This window comes from Silurus aristotelis, assembly GCF_946808225.1.
Source record: "Silurus aristotelis genome assembly, chromosome: 2".
Classification (NCBI taxonomy): Eukaryota; Metazoa; Chordata; class Actinopteri; order Siluriformes; family Siluridae; genus Silurus; species Silurus aristotelis.
The window spans coordinates 10,183,916-10,201,541 of NC_139575.1; the positions used below are offsets into that span (position 1 = coordinate 10,183,916).

General features: G+C 38.2%; 1 protein-coding gene across 1 annotated transcript in view; it reads left to right on the forward strand.

Moving 5' to 3' along the window:
• Positions 1-17,626, forward strand: part of zc3h3 (zinc finger CCCH-type containing 3) — a 76,146-nt gene that overhangs the window by 46,797 nt on the left and 11,723 nt on the right. Inside the window, exons 5-8 of the mRNA XM_083566665.1 lie at positions 6,598-6,743; positions 7,903-7,978; positions 8,215-8,373; positions 9,954-10,023. Of these exons, the coding sequence (XP_083422791.1) occupies positions 6,598-6,743; positions 7,903-7,978; positions 8,215-8,373; positions 9,954-10,023 (451 nt within the window). The remainder of the gene's footprint in view (positions 1-6,597; positions 6,744-7,902; positions 7,979-8,214; positions 8,374-9,953; positions 10,024-17,626) is intronic.

The following is a 17,626-nucleotide window of genomic DNA, read 5'->3' on the forward strand; positions in this document are numbered from 1 at the left end:
ACCCAAACCTGTTCCAGCATTGCAATGCCCCTGTGTGCAAGCGCCATGAAGATATTGTTTACATGGGTGGGAGTGGAAGATATTGAGTGGCCTGCTATAGACTATACTGAACACCTTTTGGGATAATTTGGAACACTGACTGCACTCCAGACCTCCTCACCTCACCTCAGTACCTGAGTGTATAATAATTTACCATTTCATTGGCATGAAATCATCAAATTGCATCTATAAAGCAACTGCTTACAGCGAAATAATTATTTTATGGAACAGAACATTCATTTGCTTATTTAACATTCACATAAATTGAAATCATGACCTTATGTGTCTTGCGACCTCAGCAGCAACTCAGTAATAGGTCCCTGATTGTAAGATGTTTAAGAAACCTCTTGTTGTCAAGTGAATTAGCATTTAATGCTGAGATAAAGTCAATTTTTACAGCAGGCAATTATTACATTTGCACTGAAATAGAGGAAAATTGGCAGAAATTGTCGTGAGAAAACAGCTTTTCATTACTTTGAGACACCACAAGAAACTTGAGGTGTGATTATGAGAAAACAAGAAAAAAATAATAATGCGACATGCCCTGTTAGGGCTTCCGTAGCGAACACCGAATTAGCTGCAGTATTGATGAGTTCAATTAAGGATTCCTGAAAAAACTCAATTAAACAAAATTATTCCTATTTGCCCCTTTTGCATGTCCCTTACTAGCTCATGATATTCGTGTGTTTGCACGTGTGTGTGTATGTGTGTGTGTGTGTGTGCGTGTTTGTGATTTTTATTTTTTTATTTATTATTTTATTTTTTATTTAATATTCCAGTTAATAGAGATATTTAAATAAATAAATAAATAAATAAATAAATAAAAACTTTGAGAGACTTTAGGTAGACAGTGCCCTCCACCACCACCATCATCATCATCATCATCATCATCATCATCACACACCAGCCGAGGGAATATCTTTTATAAAAAACGTTTTGATTAGTTTAGAGCAGTTCCATACTTTCGTAAAGTCTATACCAAGCTGTTCCTATTGCTCACAGTGGCTCATCGCAAGTCTATGCTGTTATGTTTATCAGCCATCTGCATGTACATGGCTACATATTGGAGTGCGAAAGTTTGTGTACCCTTAAGACTAAAAGATTGTAAGGGGAAAAAAAGTGCAGGATATTTTGGTGTACTTTGTCTGAATGCGCCTTTGTGAAGAAAAAGAATCTTCACTAGACAGGTTTCGGATTCATCGCACATTCGTACACAAAAACACATGTATTAGGCAATTAATTCCTCAGAATGAGAGGAACAAAAAAAGAAAGAGTATCATGAGTGCATTTCAACCCCATCATCCCTCCTAATTCCAATGCGTGCTGGTTTTCCAACCGCACTGCCCTCCAGTTTCGTTCTTCATTACAACTAATTTCCAACGTGTTCACCTGCCTCTTCACATCCAATATTGCTCCTTTAATAGTCTTTAGCACATCGATACCGCTGGATTCCTCCATTACCTAGTTTGCTTAAAGCGAAGAGCCATTGAAACAATAGAAATTAGTCAAATGAAGCTAGCTAGCCCATTTCAAGGGTAACTGTTTTCCCCCTCCCCTTTTCCTCAGGATGAGCTTACTAGTGCTTTCTCTGCAAACAAATAGGTCAGACAAGCATTATTGCGAATGCCCCGTGTGGCTTGCGAATTCTTCGCCGTCACCAAAACAAAAGTCACATCGTTAATCACCCTGCCGGAGTGCTGATTCGCCCTCTCCTTCATCTGTGCCCGTACCACGGTCGAAACGCTCCACAGCACACACCCTCGCACGGACACTCGTGTAAAACACAAAAAAATGCACCATGCACCCAGACACAATCACACAAGCTTATTCAACTTTGCCACGCATGTTGAATGGGAGTGCGAGGCGTGTGCAGTAGAGTTGCGTGTCTGTCGCACTTATACTTCCTTTTGCATTCCTAAAACCACAGGGCATTTTTGTGTAATGCCAGTTTGCACACACATTGGGCCTTGATATAAAGATGGGTAGCTTGGGGGGGTGTGTGTGTGTGTGTGTGTGTATATGTGTGTGTGTATGTATATATATATATATATATATATATATATATATATATATATATATATATATATATATAAACTCCAGCAAAAAAAATATTTTTACTCACTAAACATTTGTTTTACTGATGCAGCAAGTGTCAAATCAAGTACCAAAATCCGCATTTAAATGCAGATTAAATTAAAACCCTCCGTGTGGAAACAGTAAAAGTTTTGTTTGGTTTCCTTTTGATTTACACGATTTACAACACCGTAATTACTTTAAAACATTCACAAGAATATTTTGATTAGAGTATTAAAACTTGAAAAAATATAAATTTAAGGTACATTTAGAACTATTAAAAACGTATGATTACATTATGATCACTCAAGTTAACATATGGCAATCATGCGATTAATCAAGATTGAATATTGTAATCGATCAACAACCCTAATATATATATATATATATATATATATATATATATATATATATATATATATATATATATATATATTGTGTGTGACAGACAGACAGACAGACAGACAGACAGACAGACAGACAGACAGACAGACAGACAGACAGACAGACAGACAGACAGATAGATAGATAGATACTTACACACACATTTACACATTTGAATGACCCAGCAACATATAATGAATATTCAACCATACATTATAATAAATGTAAAAAATAGGAAATGACAAGATAAATTGTCTTTTTGCCAGACACAGGTGTAAACCGTTCAGTCTTGCTGATTGCTTGCTTATTGTGCCCCTTAAATGTGCCAGGTAGCAGCAGAAAGGGAGATTTGTGTCTATTGGGAGTGATAGTTTGCTATAATAGGTTTTATTCTGACAGTATGATTTAAAAGAACAAATGCACTTTGGTGTTTTCGTCAGTTCAGTAAAAATGAATAATACTCTTATGTTGCAATATATTAGCATTTCATATCTGTACAAAGTATGCACCACTTCCACACACCATGGGGTTTTTGTTTTTGTTTTTTTTGGGCCCTTTTTAAACGACACACCTGTATTTCGCCTTTTCTTTTTTTCTTTCTCTTTCTCTTTTTCTCTCTCTCTCTCTTTCTCTCTCTCTCTCTCTCTCTCTCTCTCTCTCTCTCTCTCTCTCTCTCTCTCTCTCTCTCTCTCTCTCTCTCTCTCTCTCTCTCTCTCTGAGCCTTCATGAGTGTTTGATGGCCAGCATTAAACCCTCTTTAGGTCAGAGGTCATTAGGAAGAGGGGTCATTTCCACTCTAAATCAGCTCCGGCTCTAGCATTACATTAGCACGTGTCCCATTAAAATGATTTTCAGGTCCCATTCTAGTCCCAAGTTACATGTGATATGTCTCCACACTTCTGGGGCTTTCAAGGCTTCTTTTTTAACTGGAACTTCTAGCTTGAAAAGGATGTGGCTGCTCCAGGATGAGCAGAAGAAGGAATTAGCCCTCACACTGGATTAATGTTTTCTGACATGAAATTTGATCTGATCTGCAGTAAAGAAAAAATATGTATGTAGGTATTTTGCAAAAGAAAATGTATATATAAATATATAAATATAAAATTAGTTTTTTAAACAATGCAGGTAGGACAAAGCCCAATGGTTAAATGGTTATATTTACTCTGATCTGATTGGAAAATTAGAATCGGAGATTAGCTGCACAAGTTTGTTTAGTTTTGCTTTAAAGCATAAGACGATATGAATTTGGATTTCCTGAAAGCAGTCCTAAATTAATCTGATTCTTTTTTTTATTTGCTCCTCTGTCCTCATAATGTGGACATGGTTGCATGTAAACTGCCAAATCAGAACAAGTTTCCTAAAACTTGTCACTTAGCTATTCTAATAACTCATTTTCTTTCTTTCTTTCGTTCTTTCTTTCGTTCTTTCTTTCTTTCTTTCTTTCTTTCTTTCTTTCTTTCTTTCTTTCTTTCTTTCTTTCTTTCTTTCTTTCTTTCTTTTTTGAACACTATCTATCTATCTATCTATCTATCTATCTATCTATCTATCTATCTATCTATCTATCTATCTATCTATCTATCTATCTATCTATCTATCTATCTATCATCTCTTTCTTTCTTTCTTTCTTTCTTTCTTTCTTTCTTTCTTTCTTTCTTTCTTTTTTTCTTTCTTTCTTTCTTAGTAGCCTTTTTTAACTCTCTTCCTTTGTCTCTCTCCCTCTATCTATCTCTTTCTGTTTGTGTATGTATTTCTCTCTCTCTCGCTCTCTCTCGCTCTCTCTCGCTCTCTCTCTCTCTCTCTCTCGCTCTCTCTCTCTCTCTCTCTCTCTCTCTCTCTCTCTCTCTCTCTCTCTCCCCCCCTAACACACACACACACACACACACACACACACACACACACACACACACACATGGAGTTGTTCCTGTGAAAGGTTAACTGCTGTCCATGTTCCGTGTTCGTGTCATGGCTGCATTAGTGTGCGTTGTGGCTCCGTGGCTGGAGGTTGCTGTGTGAAAGCCTTTGCGAGGGGCAGCGACTGCTCTTCTATTATCCGTCATTACTGATCCCACAGCTACAGTCACTTAGCCAGCGAGAACCTGTCTAAGTTATGAGGCGTGTCGGATGTGTAATCTTCTGGAGGAAAGCAAGCAGAAACGGTGCTGCATGGCTCTCACTGCATCTGCGGCTGTGTATTTTAGCCCGTCTACGGGTGTATTTACTTTTCATTCAATTTTCCCTGGTAAATCGTTGTGTGTGTGTGTGTGTGTGTGTGTGTGTGTGTGTGTGTGTGTGTGTGTGTGTGTGTGTGTGTGTGTGTGTGTGTGTGTGTGTGTGTGTGTGTGTGTGTGTGTGTGTGTGCTCACGCTTGTGGGTAGATTGGGTTTGACCATGGCAATAGATTGTGGAGAAAAGGCTCCTGTATTGGGTGCAGATTGATGTTAGATGTAATTTACTGTTGGGTGTTTAAATGGGTTCAGAACATGTGGGGCAAAGTTCATGTCTCCTAATACACAGTAGATTAGCTTTCGAACCTGCTCCTCTCTTACTCCTCCCACACCCCCCACCCCCAATTTCTATTTTTTTTAGACTCTTCACACATGCTCGTACACTTCCTCCCTGTCCCCGTGAAATGAATGTACCCTTGTAAGCAAAAACCACAAAGAAATTAATTTTTTGTGATTGTTTTGTTTTGCTTGTTTTCATTTGACTTTTTTTAAGAATACGATTATAGGTTTCAATAATCTATCGTCCATGTGATGAGAAAATTGTAAGTCGCTCTGGATAAGGGCGGATGTGAAATGCCATAACTATATTTGTCAATGGTTAAAGACCTTGTTTGGTTTGTGCTCGTATTCACTGATGTGTGTGGAGAAAAGGTGGTTGATTTTTTAAAACTCCAAAATGACTAGAATTGATGAATCTAGCCTACTTCTGCTACACTATATGAACAAAAGTATTGGAACACCTGGCATATGTGGTTCTTCTCGAAATTGTTACCACAAAGCTGGAGGCACACACTTGTATAGGACGTCATTGGACGCCGTATAACTTAAAAACCCAAACCTGTTCCAGCATGGCATTGTTCCTGTGCACAAAGCGAGCTCCATGAAGATCCGCTTTACCTGGTTTGGAGAGAAAGATCTTGAGTGGCTTGCTATAGAGCTCTGATCTCAACCCTACTGAACACCTTTGGGATGAATTTAAGCACTGACTCCTCCCCAGGCTTCCTCACCCTACATAAGTACCTGAATTTACTAACACCCTTGTGGCTGACAAACACAAATCTCCACATGCACACTCTACAATCTAATGGAACACCTTCTCAGAAGAGTGGAGGGAATAATACGAGCAAATTCGGACTAAATGTTGAATGCGATGCTCAAAAAGAACATCCCATACTTATGACCAGGTGTCCGCAAACTTTTGGTAACATAGAGTATGTACTACATGCTGTGATTGATGAAAATTTTAAAAACAAACACTAAAGTTAGAGTTTAAGTACATCATCTGCGTTTTAATAGTGCATCAGTCGCACATTGTACAATTCCCCTTTTTAAGACGTCTAGTAAGAACGCTGCACGTGTAAAAGAATGACATGACTTGCCCCATGTAAGGTCATGTTTAGATGAATGTACAGGCATTTGGTTACACCATAATGTAATCATGTAATGTCACAGTGTGTAGGATTGTGTGCGAGGGAACAGGGAGGAAGCAGGAATGGAAGTGCGCACGTGTGTGAGCGGTTTCGCAGGGCAATCTCCGCGATCTGGCCTCCTGCCCTGGCAATTATCTCAATGATTTCCTTCTCTTTTCAATTCTCTCCATTTCCACCCTGCCGTCCCTTCCATTAGAGGAGCAATTTACCAGAGTGGTGTGACACGGGAGCTCAGGGAGGTGGGTGTGAGAACGAGAGTCACGGAGAGAAAAGGAGAGAGGGTGGGGGGGGGGGGGGGGTTAGTAGGAGATGGGAGTTTCAACTGAGGCAATGCAAAAGAGAAGATTTTTTCAGATCGTGCTTGTGCACCACTAATGTCAAGTGTTAATCACCGGCCCTAGCATCACTTCTCTCATTTCCACATCTCTTATCTGTGTTTCTTCCAGATTTCTGTTGCAGTCTCGTCTGCGTACCACTCCGGATAGGCAGTGGAGGGGGCGGTGCATGCGCTGGATCAGCGGTTCGCTCTACAGGGTCTCGGCCAATAAGCTTTCCCGCACTCATACTCCCAGCACCCCATTCAACAGATCAGGTAAAGCTTTCTTTAGATGTTGTTTGTGTGTGTGTGTTCAGAGAGAGCAACAGGAAAGTGCAAACAAGAATCAGGTCGTGTGTGTAGGTGTGGGTGTGGGTGTCTATCTAATGTAGTAAACCTGTCATCAGTCAATGGTCCCAGTCTGTGTGTGTGTAGAGCTTGAAATTAAAGCATGTTCAGGACACACACACACACACACACACACACACACCCCTAAACACACACTTCTTATATTTGCCCCAACCCTTTCTCAGTATCTCATGTGTTCTTTCAACCATCTTAATTCATATTTATCAGGACGTGTGGACATGTTATAAAACTACAAGTAAACAAAGTTTTTTTTTGTTTGTTTGTTTTTAAACAAAACAAAACAAAAATGTTTCTTTTACATAATTAGAATTTTAATGCATTAGATGTTGATAATGTTATCATTATGGAAATACTTGACTTATTTTTGGCTTAATGACCGTTGCATGCAAACAGCAGTGGTCAAAAGTAAAAAGTTATCATTATTTGTTTTTGTTTGCTTGTTTTCCTTCCCCTTCACCATAACTAAGTAAAAAAAATTTAACAATCTGCACTGTGGAGTATTTTGATTTTCAGAAACATTAACTTCACTACGTAAAATTGTTCTTTTTACTCATGAAAACAAGCTGTTCCTCACTACTTTGAACCGAATGCACAAATTGTGTTAAATGAGAAACTGTAATGAGACCATGCTTCTGCTGGGAGTGTGTGGAATAAGGGGAATCTCACTGTGTCTGTAACTATAGAAATATTTCCTTTTAAAGGGTTTGTGAAGATTTCAGTCAGCCAGGTGCGGTTGATTCGGAACTGGACTTCTATCTGGTTGGATGGAAACGTTTCAATTGCTCGGATGAGTAGTGAAAAGTTTCGATCCAATCAGCTAGAAGTCTAGTTGATGTGATTTAACTTCCAGATCTCTTTATTAAGGTCTGATGTGTGGGTAGATGGAACAGTGAATGACACATATTTCTTATCGAGCAGTACTTTTATACTTAAGTTTGTTCAAAAGGAAGTACTTTTGTACTTATATATAAGTAAACCATTCCAGGTACAGGAATGGTGTATGAACTCCACCAGTGCATTACAATTAACTGTCTTTTTTTTCTCCATTGTTCCTCTAAAAATTCAGGAAAGGTTTTTGGTCCTCAAGAAGCATTCTTTGGCAGTAGCACATGTAGGGCCTCCATCTCACGACATGTGGCCAGGTTAGTTTGGAACTTGAACATACCTTTCTTTAGTAGAATAGCTCTTCTTCTGTATAAAAAAAAAAAAAAAATGATATTTCATATTTTTATTGTAGATATATTATTCATTGAGAGAAAAGAGTTAACACCTTTTTTTTTTTTGGGTTATACACTGACCCAAGTATAAGAACCTCAGTAAATGATCTCAGTAAGGGTCATGCTTGAGTTATTAATCCCATTCGTGTTTGTTCTCACAGTCGGGCAGTGCAGAAGAGTCTGGCTATCATTCGCCAGGCTAATCAGAAGAAACAGCAGGCCAAAAACTACTGCATGTACTACAACCGCTTTGGCAAGTGTAACCGTGGCACAGCTTGCCCCTTTATCCACGATCCAGACAAAGTTGCCGTTTGCACCAGGTACTTTCACATGCACACTGGCTCATGTTCTTGTTTTTTATATACACTTATACACATATTGTACTGTTTTACTGTTTCTAATAACAAAAAGTAATCAACGCTTCAGATTGTGCAGTTGTGTGGGGGGGAAATATCTGAGGCAGCATCAAACCATCAACGATTAATTTCCCTATTACTGCACATCACTTCCTGTTTGATTTACAGACTTTGCTTAATGATTAAAGAAAAACGTCACATTGTTTTATTTGTTAACAGTTACACAGTTCATATTAAGATTTTCTAGCTAGTATTTTAACAACATACTATACTTATTATAGTTAATTTTACCACATAATTCCTCTTATTACTTACGCCGATAAGGCATAACTTTATGACCACCTGCCAAATATTGTGTTGGTCCCCCTTTTCCTGCCATAACAGTCCTGTCCCATCGAGCATTAACAGCATTTGAGGTACAGGAGCTCGTCTGTTGGATCGGACCACACGGTCCAGCCTTCACTCCCCACGTGCATTAATGAGCCCTGGCCACACAAGACCCTGTCGCTGGTTCACCACTGTATATATATATATATATATATATATATATATATATATATATATATATATATATATATATATATATATATATATATATACCACCTACTAACAGATGCCATGATGAAGAGATAATCAGTGTTATTTACTTCACCAGTCATAATGTTTATAATGTCACAATGTTATGCCGGTTCCGTGTATGTAATAGCAACTGTTAACAGTTTATCCCTCACCAGGCACCAGAATTTAAGGCTTGCTAGGTTCATATACTTTTTTATGTGGGACAGAAGTTACAGCATAATCTCTGACTTATGTTAAACATTTACTAATTCCTCAAACACTTTTCTCTTTGAAGCAGTGCTTGTGTTAAGTTCAAATCAAAATCGAACAAGCAATTTAATAACAATTAATATAATCCTGTGATTTACCTTTTAGCTGCAACTACTGACAGAGCGGCTGTTATACACTTCATCAGCACATTCTGACCAATCAGATTTGAGAATTCAATAGCGCTCTGGTATAAATGCCACTGATCTGACTTGGACCTTAATATTAATCTGTAATTTAAGATACAATAATTGACCATACATAAATGTTTTTATTGAATAGTGGGCTTTTACACCTAGGCCTTGAGTGGTGTCCTACCTGAACTAATCCACCTCTTAATACCACGGCTATAGAAACTATAAATATTATAGAGAAACACAGTATAAAAGCACTCTGCATCACATACAGGTATCTAATATACATAGAATAAAAATGATTGGTTAAAGCAAATTATGTGTTTGAAGCTACAGGCACTTGGACTGTTGATTCTAAAAGCCTCAAGACACAGACATTTCTTTGAACCTGGCAACATGTGATAACTCTAACATAAACATATACTCCTTGAAGCAGCAGAAGTGAGAGAAAAGCTTTACAATGAAGAGAATAGACTATTGGCAATATTTTGATACATATTCCATAATGCTCTTATCTAAACTGTACTGTGTTGTGTATGTAATTGCTGGACCGTGTGTGAATGCTGGTGTATGATTGATTTACAGGTTCCTTAGGGGCACGTGCAAACAGACAGATGGGACGTGTTCTTTCTCACACAAAGTGTCCAAAGAGAAGGTAGGTCATTAATGGCTGCAATACAGGTATCTTGATCAGTTTATACATTCTTTTTATGTTTGAGGAATTTCGTATTTTCTGTCAGATTTGAGACTAGGATGACCCAAATTCTTTGTCAAATTTAACTATAGGTTTAAATGTGCGAGCATCTGCAAAAGTGAGCCAAGCGAGTTTACAGAAAAGTAGCGCGTGGTCTGAAAGGCTGGAGTCAGGTTAAGATCGGAACATGTTCGCCTGTCAGGTGTTAATTTAAGATCTTATGACAGATTATACATTCGGATAGTGGATTATTGTGGTGTATTATGATCTATTTGAACGATTGGCCCCTCACATTCCAGTGTCACATATTTGGCAACCTTGAAGCCTTGGGATATGAGAGAGGAGGGATAAGTATTGAGTGAAGTATGTGACTTGAGTGCATCGTGTTAATCTAAATGTCTCAATGATGACCTACACTTGATGGACACCTGACTTTTTCAGCCATATGTGGTTCTGGATGATTTTGGATAGCATTAAATTCTCTTTCAATTCCCTTCACTTGAACCACAATACCCAAATCTGTTCCAGCATGATGATGCCCCTGTGCACAAGCTCCATGATAATGATCTGGAGTGGCCTGCTATAGAGCTCAGACCTCACCACTATTAAACACTTTTTTGGGGGAATGAACTGGAATGCTGACTTCACCCCAGGTTTTACTTACCAGTACATCAGTACCTGGCTCGGCCTTGTGTGAGTGGAGGTTTTTATGAGAACAATCTGACTGACTGTAGAATGGGATATTCAAAAAGCACATACCAATCTTATATTGTCAGGTGTGCACAAACATTTGTCCCTATAGTGCATATGTTCCATGTTTTTCTTTGCACATACACATGTGAATTTTGCTACTATACAAATACAGATGGTCCCGGAGTTATGATTGGTTCAATTTACGATTTTTCGATGTTACGTTGACTATAGCGATGTGAAAATATGATGAAATATTTTAAGATTCACGTGGCAGGCAAATGTAGCAGCGTATGCTCCCTTCTCCACTCACAATGCAACACTCGTCCCCATACACACACACTGTATTGTTTAGACTGTAAATTGCTCTGTTTTGCTAATTTAAATACTACAATTTGTTATAGAAGCCGAAAGAAAGTTTTAATTTGTTATATTATTAACAAATTACAGTATATGACACCATTCTTTAAGACTGAGTATAGAAATGTATTCTAACTCTAAAATACAAATACTAGCTTTATATTACGATACAAATACAGTAATCCCCCGCTTTACCGCGGTTCGAATCTCGCTCCCCGGTTTATCGCGGAATTGCATTTGCAACATAACTCATTTGTTTGGCTGATTTTCCCGGCCTCTCGACCTTTCTTTCTTTTGGCTTCTCCCATTACGGGTTGCCACAGCGAATCATCCCACAGCGAATCATCCGTATTCATGATCCGCATGTTTGATTTGGCACGTTTTTACGCTGGATGCCCTTCCTAACGCAACCCTCCCCATTTATCCGGGCTTTAGACCGGCACTTTTATGCTGAAATAATGAAATTTATTAATAAAAATATAAATGAAGTAAAATATGAATACAGTACCGTGTACATAAAATAGCATTTTTGGAGTAGCGTTTGTTTATCGCGGTTTTTAAATGTAACTACCACGATAAACGGGGGATTACTGTACAAACTACTGAAATACCGATTACTGTAATTTATATTTATGCTATATGGCCGGTGCTATTATCCAGTACGAATTGCAAAAGTGCTTTAAAGTCTGTAGTAATAAATTCTCATCAATCTTTACAATGCAATTACTAACTCGAATAATACAAAATACACATTCACTTAATCTATCTTTTATGCCTTATCCTACAAGCACCAGCTATTTTAATTTTGTCTTGTAGTTTATTAAAGCTCCTTTTTTTCATAGTTAATACTACGACGATATCACACACGTGCTTCCTTTTTATTAATAGAAACGTTACAACAAATGTTTAAATGCAATGCTGAAACCTTGATGCCCCAATCACAGTGTTAGATTATATGAGCGTGTTATATATTACTGTCACTTGGGCTAAAGTAGCTAATCAACAATTATGTGGGCAACAGTGTCTTGTTATGTAAAAATGTACAGTCATGTTATGTACAGTTATTTAGGTCATAAGACAGTATAATAAGTGATGACATTTGTTGCCAATGTAGCTTCATTTAAACCAATAATACATGTAGCATAAACCAGTAAACTACTGGACTTTTTACATAACGAGACACCGTAGCTCACATAATCAATGTTACATTATTCATTGGTGAGAATTAGTGGAAGCATAACTATAGATTTGCATGCTTATAGTCATGTTTATTTATGAGTAAATGTGGTCTTGAATGATTAGCCTGCAAGGAGAAAGGTTTCTTACTTTAAAACCTGCAACATGCAGTGTTGGCATAATGCTTCTTAGAATACCAAGTATGTATTATTAATAAATGTTGTGTGTCAAGCCATCAAAGTCACCACCCTGATTTAGGTTTAGGTTGAAGTTGATCTCATAGAAGTAATTTCAGTAATTCCAAGGATTAGAAGAGTCAACCTTGATTACACTGAAAATGATTCTTCTTGTGTGCTTTTCAAACAAACTGAATTTAGCACTGTAGGTTTTTAGTTTACAAGACAAATGGCCGATATTTATTTTCCTTTTTTTTTTCAAACTACCGTATTTTCCGGAGTATAAGCCGCTACATTTTTCCCACGTTTTGAATTTTTCCTGGGTTTTTCCCGGTTTCACAAACTTCAAACATAAAAAAACTGAACCCCATAACATTAGACTAATTAAATTTCCGAACGGAAACGAAAAAAACGCACCTCACCTGTGTTCTGAGCTGCACGGCATCGGGAGAAAAAAAAGTTTTTTTCAAACGCACGACGATGCCAAACGATAAACTCCCGAGAGAAATAGTTGTGAAAGGAAGGAGGGAGACAGTGAACAATGACTTTCTTGGTAGGCTACTGTTTAGATACAAGCCGTTGTAGCGCGTTGAGTCTGGGTGAAGGGAGAGCTCACTAACTCCAGTTGCAACAGAAATCATATAAGCACAGACAGATTTCCAAAACTCGTGCTTTTTTATTTTTCTTGGCAACAGCGTTACGGGTTAGTCAAAGAAACTTAGAAATGAGCATAAAAAAATAATAAGGACATATTCCTCGGTCTTGCACACATGCAGGATAAAAATGCGGCGGCAGGCTATTCCCAAAATACCGCTATGCTCCAGAGGAAGCGCAACATATTTCACCCGTTACACCGTGTAACAGACACGGTCTTTCATTAAAGCCTGTGTAAAGTTCATTAGTTTCAATGTAGAGACTTGGGTTACGGCTTATTTATGTGTAAAATTAAATTTTTTGTCAAATTCAGTGGGTGCGGCTTATATTTGGGTGCGCTTAATAGTCCGTGTGTGTGTGTGTGTGTGTGTCCGTGTGTGTGTCCGTGTGTGTGTCCGTGTGTGTGTCCGTGTGTGTGTCCGTGTGTGTGTCCGTGTCCGTGTCCGTGTCCGTGTCCGTGTCCGTGTCCGTGTGTGTGTGTGTGTGTGTGTGTGTGTGTGTAAATTATACATTTTCAAAGGTCAATAGAAAATTGTTTTAGAATGTTGAGTATTGTATTGTTTGTAGAATGTTGAGAAAAAAAAAATAATTTTGGAATAGGGCTGTAACATAACAAAATGGGGAAAAGTGAAGGACTGTGAATACTTTCCGGATGCACTTTAATGTTAAAAGCCTTGTGCAGATATGCAAATATAACTCATAATATCGTCTGTCTTTAAGGTGCATTTACATTAGATTAGATTAGATTAGATTAGATTAGATTCAACTTTATTGTCATTACACATGTACAAGTACAAGGCAACGAAATGCAGTATACATATGCAGAGAAATGACCTCGATCACTAAAATAACCAGTTCCCAAATTGCATTTTTGGTTTTGATAAAACGTTGCAAAATGAGTAAAGCCAAAACAGAGCTATATCTCCGTAGCAATGCATTGTTTTCTTCAAATTTAACTTAAACATAAAATGTAATAATTTGATTATTAAAACTGTTATGTAATATGATTATATAAATATATATTAGCACTGACTTTGCATTTTTGTGCACGGTTTATATTTGACCCTTTGTAAAGGTTTGTTAAAGTTTAATTACGCCCCCATTATTGTGACAAATCAAAGAAAGCGGTTTGTGTTTTCTGCCAGTTCCCTCCCTCCCTATTTTTGTTTACCTATTTGTTGATACATTTTGTTAGTCTTTAAAGTAAACAATTTAAACTGAAAATCGATCGAAACCTAAATATAAATGTTGCCCTGATTTGTAGTAATAGGTGTATAGTATAAGTGTCTTACACTGTTTCACATTGGTGTGTTACTTGTGTGGAAGCTTTGTCTAGATTTGTGTTTTTGTGGATTGAAGAACCAATAATTTTCAACAATAATATTATTAAATAAAAAAATTAATTAAAAATTAAAAAAGCAGACATGCATACGCATAGTTGTACAACATACTGGTTGTCAGTCTGTATTCTGTTTTAGGCTGAATAGAATGACATTACTTGACCGTGTGTGTGTCTGTGTGTGTGTCTGTGTGTGTGTCTGTGTGTGTGTCTGTGTGTGTGTCTGTGTGTCTGTGTGTGTGTCTGTGTGTGTGTCTGTGTCTGTGTCTGTGTCTGTGTCTGTGTCTGTGTGTGTGCACGCATATCTAAAGCCTAAGCCTATGATGTCTATATCTCTTTAAAGAGGTGTTCCTGAGGGAAAATGGAGCTGGTTTACATATACAAGAACACTGTTTGCATTCTGGCTTTGGGCATAATCTAAAGATTTCCCCCAAGACTTTCTTTGCTCGCTGACGGGTGGACACCTGTCTCACTTGTTGTTTGTCTGGCAGAAAATAGCTGTCCCTCCGAGAGTCTTCACTTTCCTTAGGAATCCACAAACACACTCCCTCACCAGCACTTGTTGAGACTTTTGCTCATGTTGCATCCACTGGCCCCGCTCACCCTCATTCACTCTCACACCCTCTGCACCTGTGACGGTCGTCATCCTCCCTTTCACTATGCGTCACGAGGCCAGCTGCCAGCTTGTCTTAAAGGAGCAATGTAGGCCCCATCTGCTGGTCGTAACCCTTCTCCCTACCCCTCTTCTCCCCCTTCCTCTGTTCTCTAGCTGAATTTATCCCCTGCTACGTATTTCACGTGTATATCCAAAGAAGCATGGCTTTATATCGAACCTGAAATCCAAGACCGGCCGAGTACATTTCTCACCCCTCCCACCAATCAGCACCCGAACACGTCCGAAACTGGACTCTCTAAACCCCCCACCCCCTCCACCCCTCTTGACCTCCAACCAAGATGTGGAGTGCCCAGTCCTGTCCTCTGCACATAAACACGTCCTGTAAGCACTACAAGCCCCTGCTTGGGTAAATATTTCTGTAGCAGTTAATTAGATAGAAATGATATGACCCTCATTGAGATGAGATTCCACATAAAGAGGTTCGGATTACCCTGGCCTTCCCCTCTCACTACCCCACTCGCCCTGCATCTATTTCAAGCTTGAAAAAAAAGAAGAAAAAAAAAACTTGATCGCACATTTTTATACTCCGATTATTCATGCATGCAGATAACATTCACAAGCTCAACATCTGCTTAATAAATTCATTAACCGGTCAATGTCACGTGTGCATGTAATGATTCTGCATTAGGAGTGCAAATACGAACACGTATTTTGATAAGTAGTTCATACATAATCACTTCAGCAAACAGGTGTTAGACAAGCTTGCAAACACAATAGAGCGTCTTGTATGTATGTTTAAATATATATATAAAATATATATTTGCAATTTAATTGATACATTTTTATCTGCTCTAAATGTACCTTAAATTAATACGTTTTAAGTTTTTAATGCTCTAATTAACATGGGCATGGAAAAATATAGATGGTTTATGCAAATGTATGTTTCTTATAAGTAAAACCAAACTCAACATAGAGCATGAAGACACAATATTCAGTGTAAATGTTTTAAAGTAATTGTCGTTTTAAATTACATGCATCGTCAGGACACCAAATAGAACTTTAGCTATGTTTCCACACGTTTTAATTGCCGGATGTGAGCATCATGGCGGATTTTTATGCATGATTTGAAAGTTTATATATATATATATATATATATATATATATATATATATATATATATATATATATATATATATATATATATATATACATACAATACAGACCAAAAGTTTGGACACACCTTCTCATTCAAAGAGTTTTCTTTATTTTCATGACTATGAAAATTGTAGATTCACACTGAAGGCATCAAAACTATGAATTAACACATGTGGAATTATATATGGAATTATATACATAACAAAAAAGTGTGAAACAACTGAAAAATGTCATATTCTAGGTTCTTCAAAGTAGCCACCTTTTGCTTTGATTACTGCTTTGCACACTCTTGGCATTCTCTTGATGAGCTTCAAGAGTTAGTCACCTGAAATGGTCTTCCAACAGTCTTAAAGGAGTTCCCCGAGAGATGCTTGGCACTTGTTGGCCCTTTTGCCTTCACTCTGCGGTCCAGCTCACCCCTAAACCATCTCGATTGGGTTCAGGTCCGGTGACTGTGGAGGCCAGGTCATCTGGCGCAGCACCCCATCACTCTCCTTCTTGGTCAAATAGCCCTTGATGCCTTCAGTGTGACTCTACAATTTTCATAGTCATGAAAATAAAGAAAACTCTTTGAATGAGAAGGTGTGTCCAAACTTTTGGTCTGTACTGTATATATATATATATATATATATATATATGAGTAAAGAAAGGATATTGTAAATAAATGTGTTGCATTGCACATACTGTAGATAGAAATGAAATACTTGGCCACTCCATCACCTTCAGCTTCCTCAGCAAGACAGTTGTCATCTTGGCGGTGTGTTTGTGGTCGTTATTATTTTGGAAATCTGCCATATGGCCCAGTTTCTAAAGGGAGGGCATCATATTCTGCTTCAGAATGTCACAGTACATGTTGGAATCCATGTTTCTCCTCAATGATCTGCAGCTCCTCAGTGCCAGCAGCACTCATGCAGCCCCAGACCATGATGCGACCACCACCATGTTTGACTGTAGGCAATTTTCTTGATTCTTCTTACCAGGGTGTCGCCACACCTAATGGACACCATATGAGCCAAACTAGTTTATCTTAGTCTCATAAGACATGGTTCTTAGTAGTTCATGCTTTTGGACAGGTTGTCATTAGCGTTGTCTTTCTGCATCTTCTAAAGCAATGCTGCAGCACTCATGCATCTGCTTTTTTAAGATAGCTTCTGCACCTGACACACAGCACAAGGACTCTTTGATGGACCATTGTGAGGCCTGTTCCGAGTGGAACCCATCTTAGAAAACCTCTGTATTACCTGAACCTCCCCTACCATCTATTCCTTGTGGTGCTTCACCAGGCCTTTAATGCAGCCACCGTCTGTTGCTGTTTGTTTCTTTGTTTTACTGCCTTTCAGTTTTGTCTTTAATAATTAAAAATGTGGTTGAGGTGAGGTGACTTAAGAAGCTCTTACC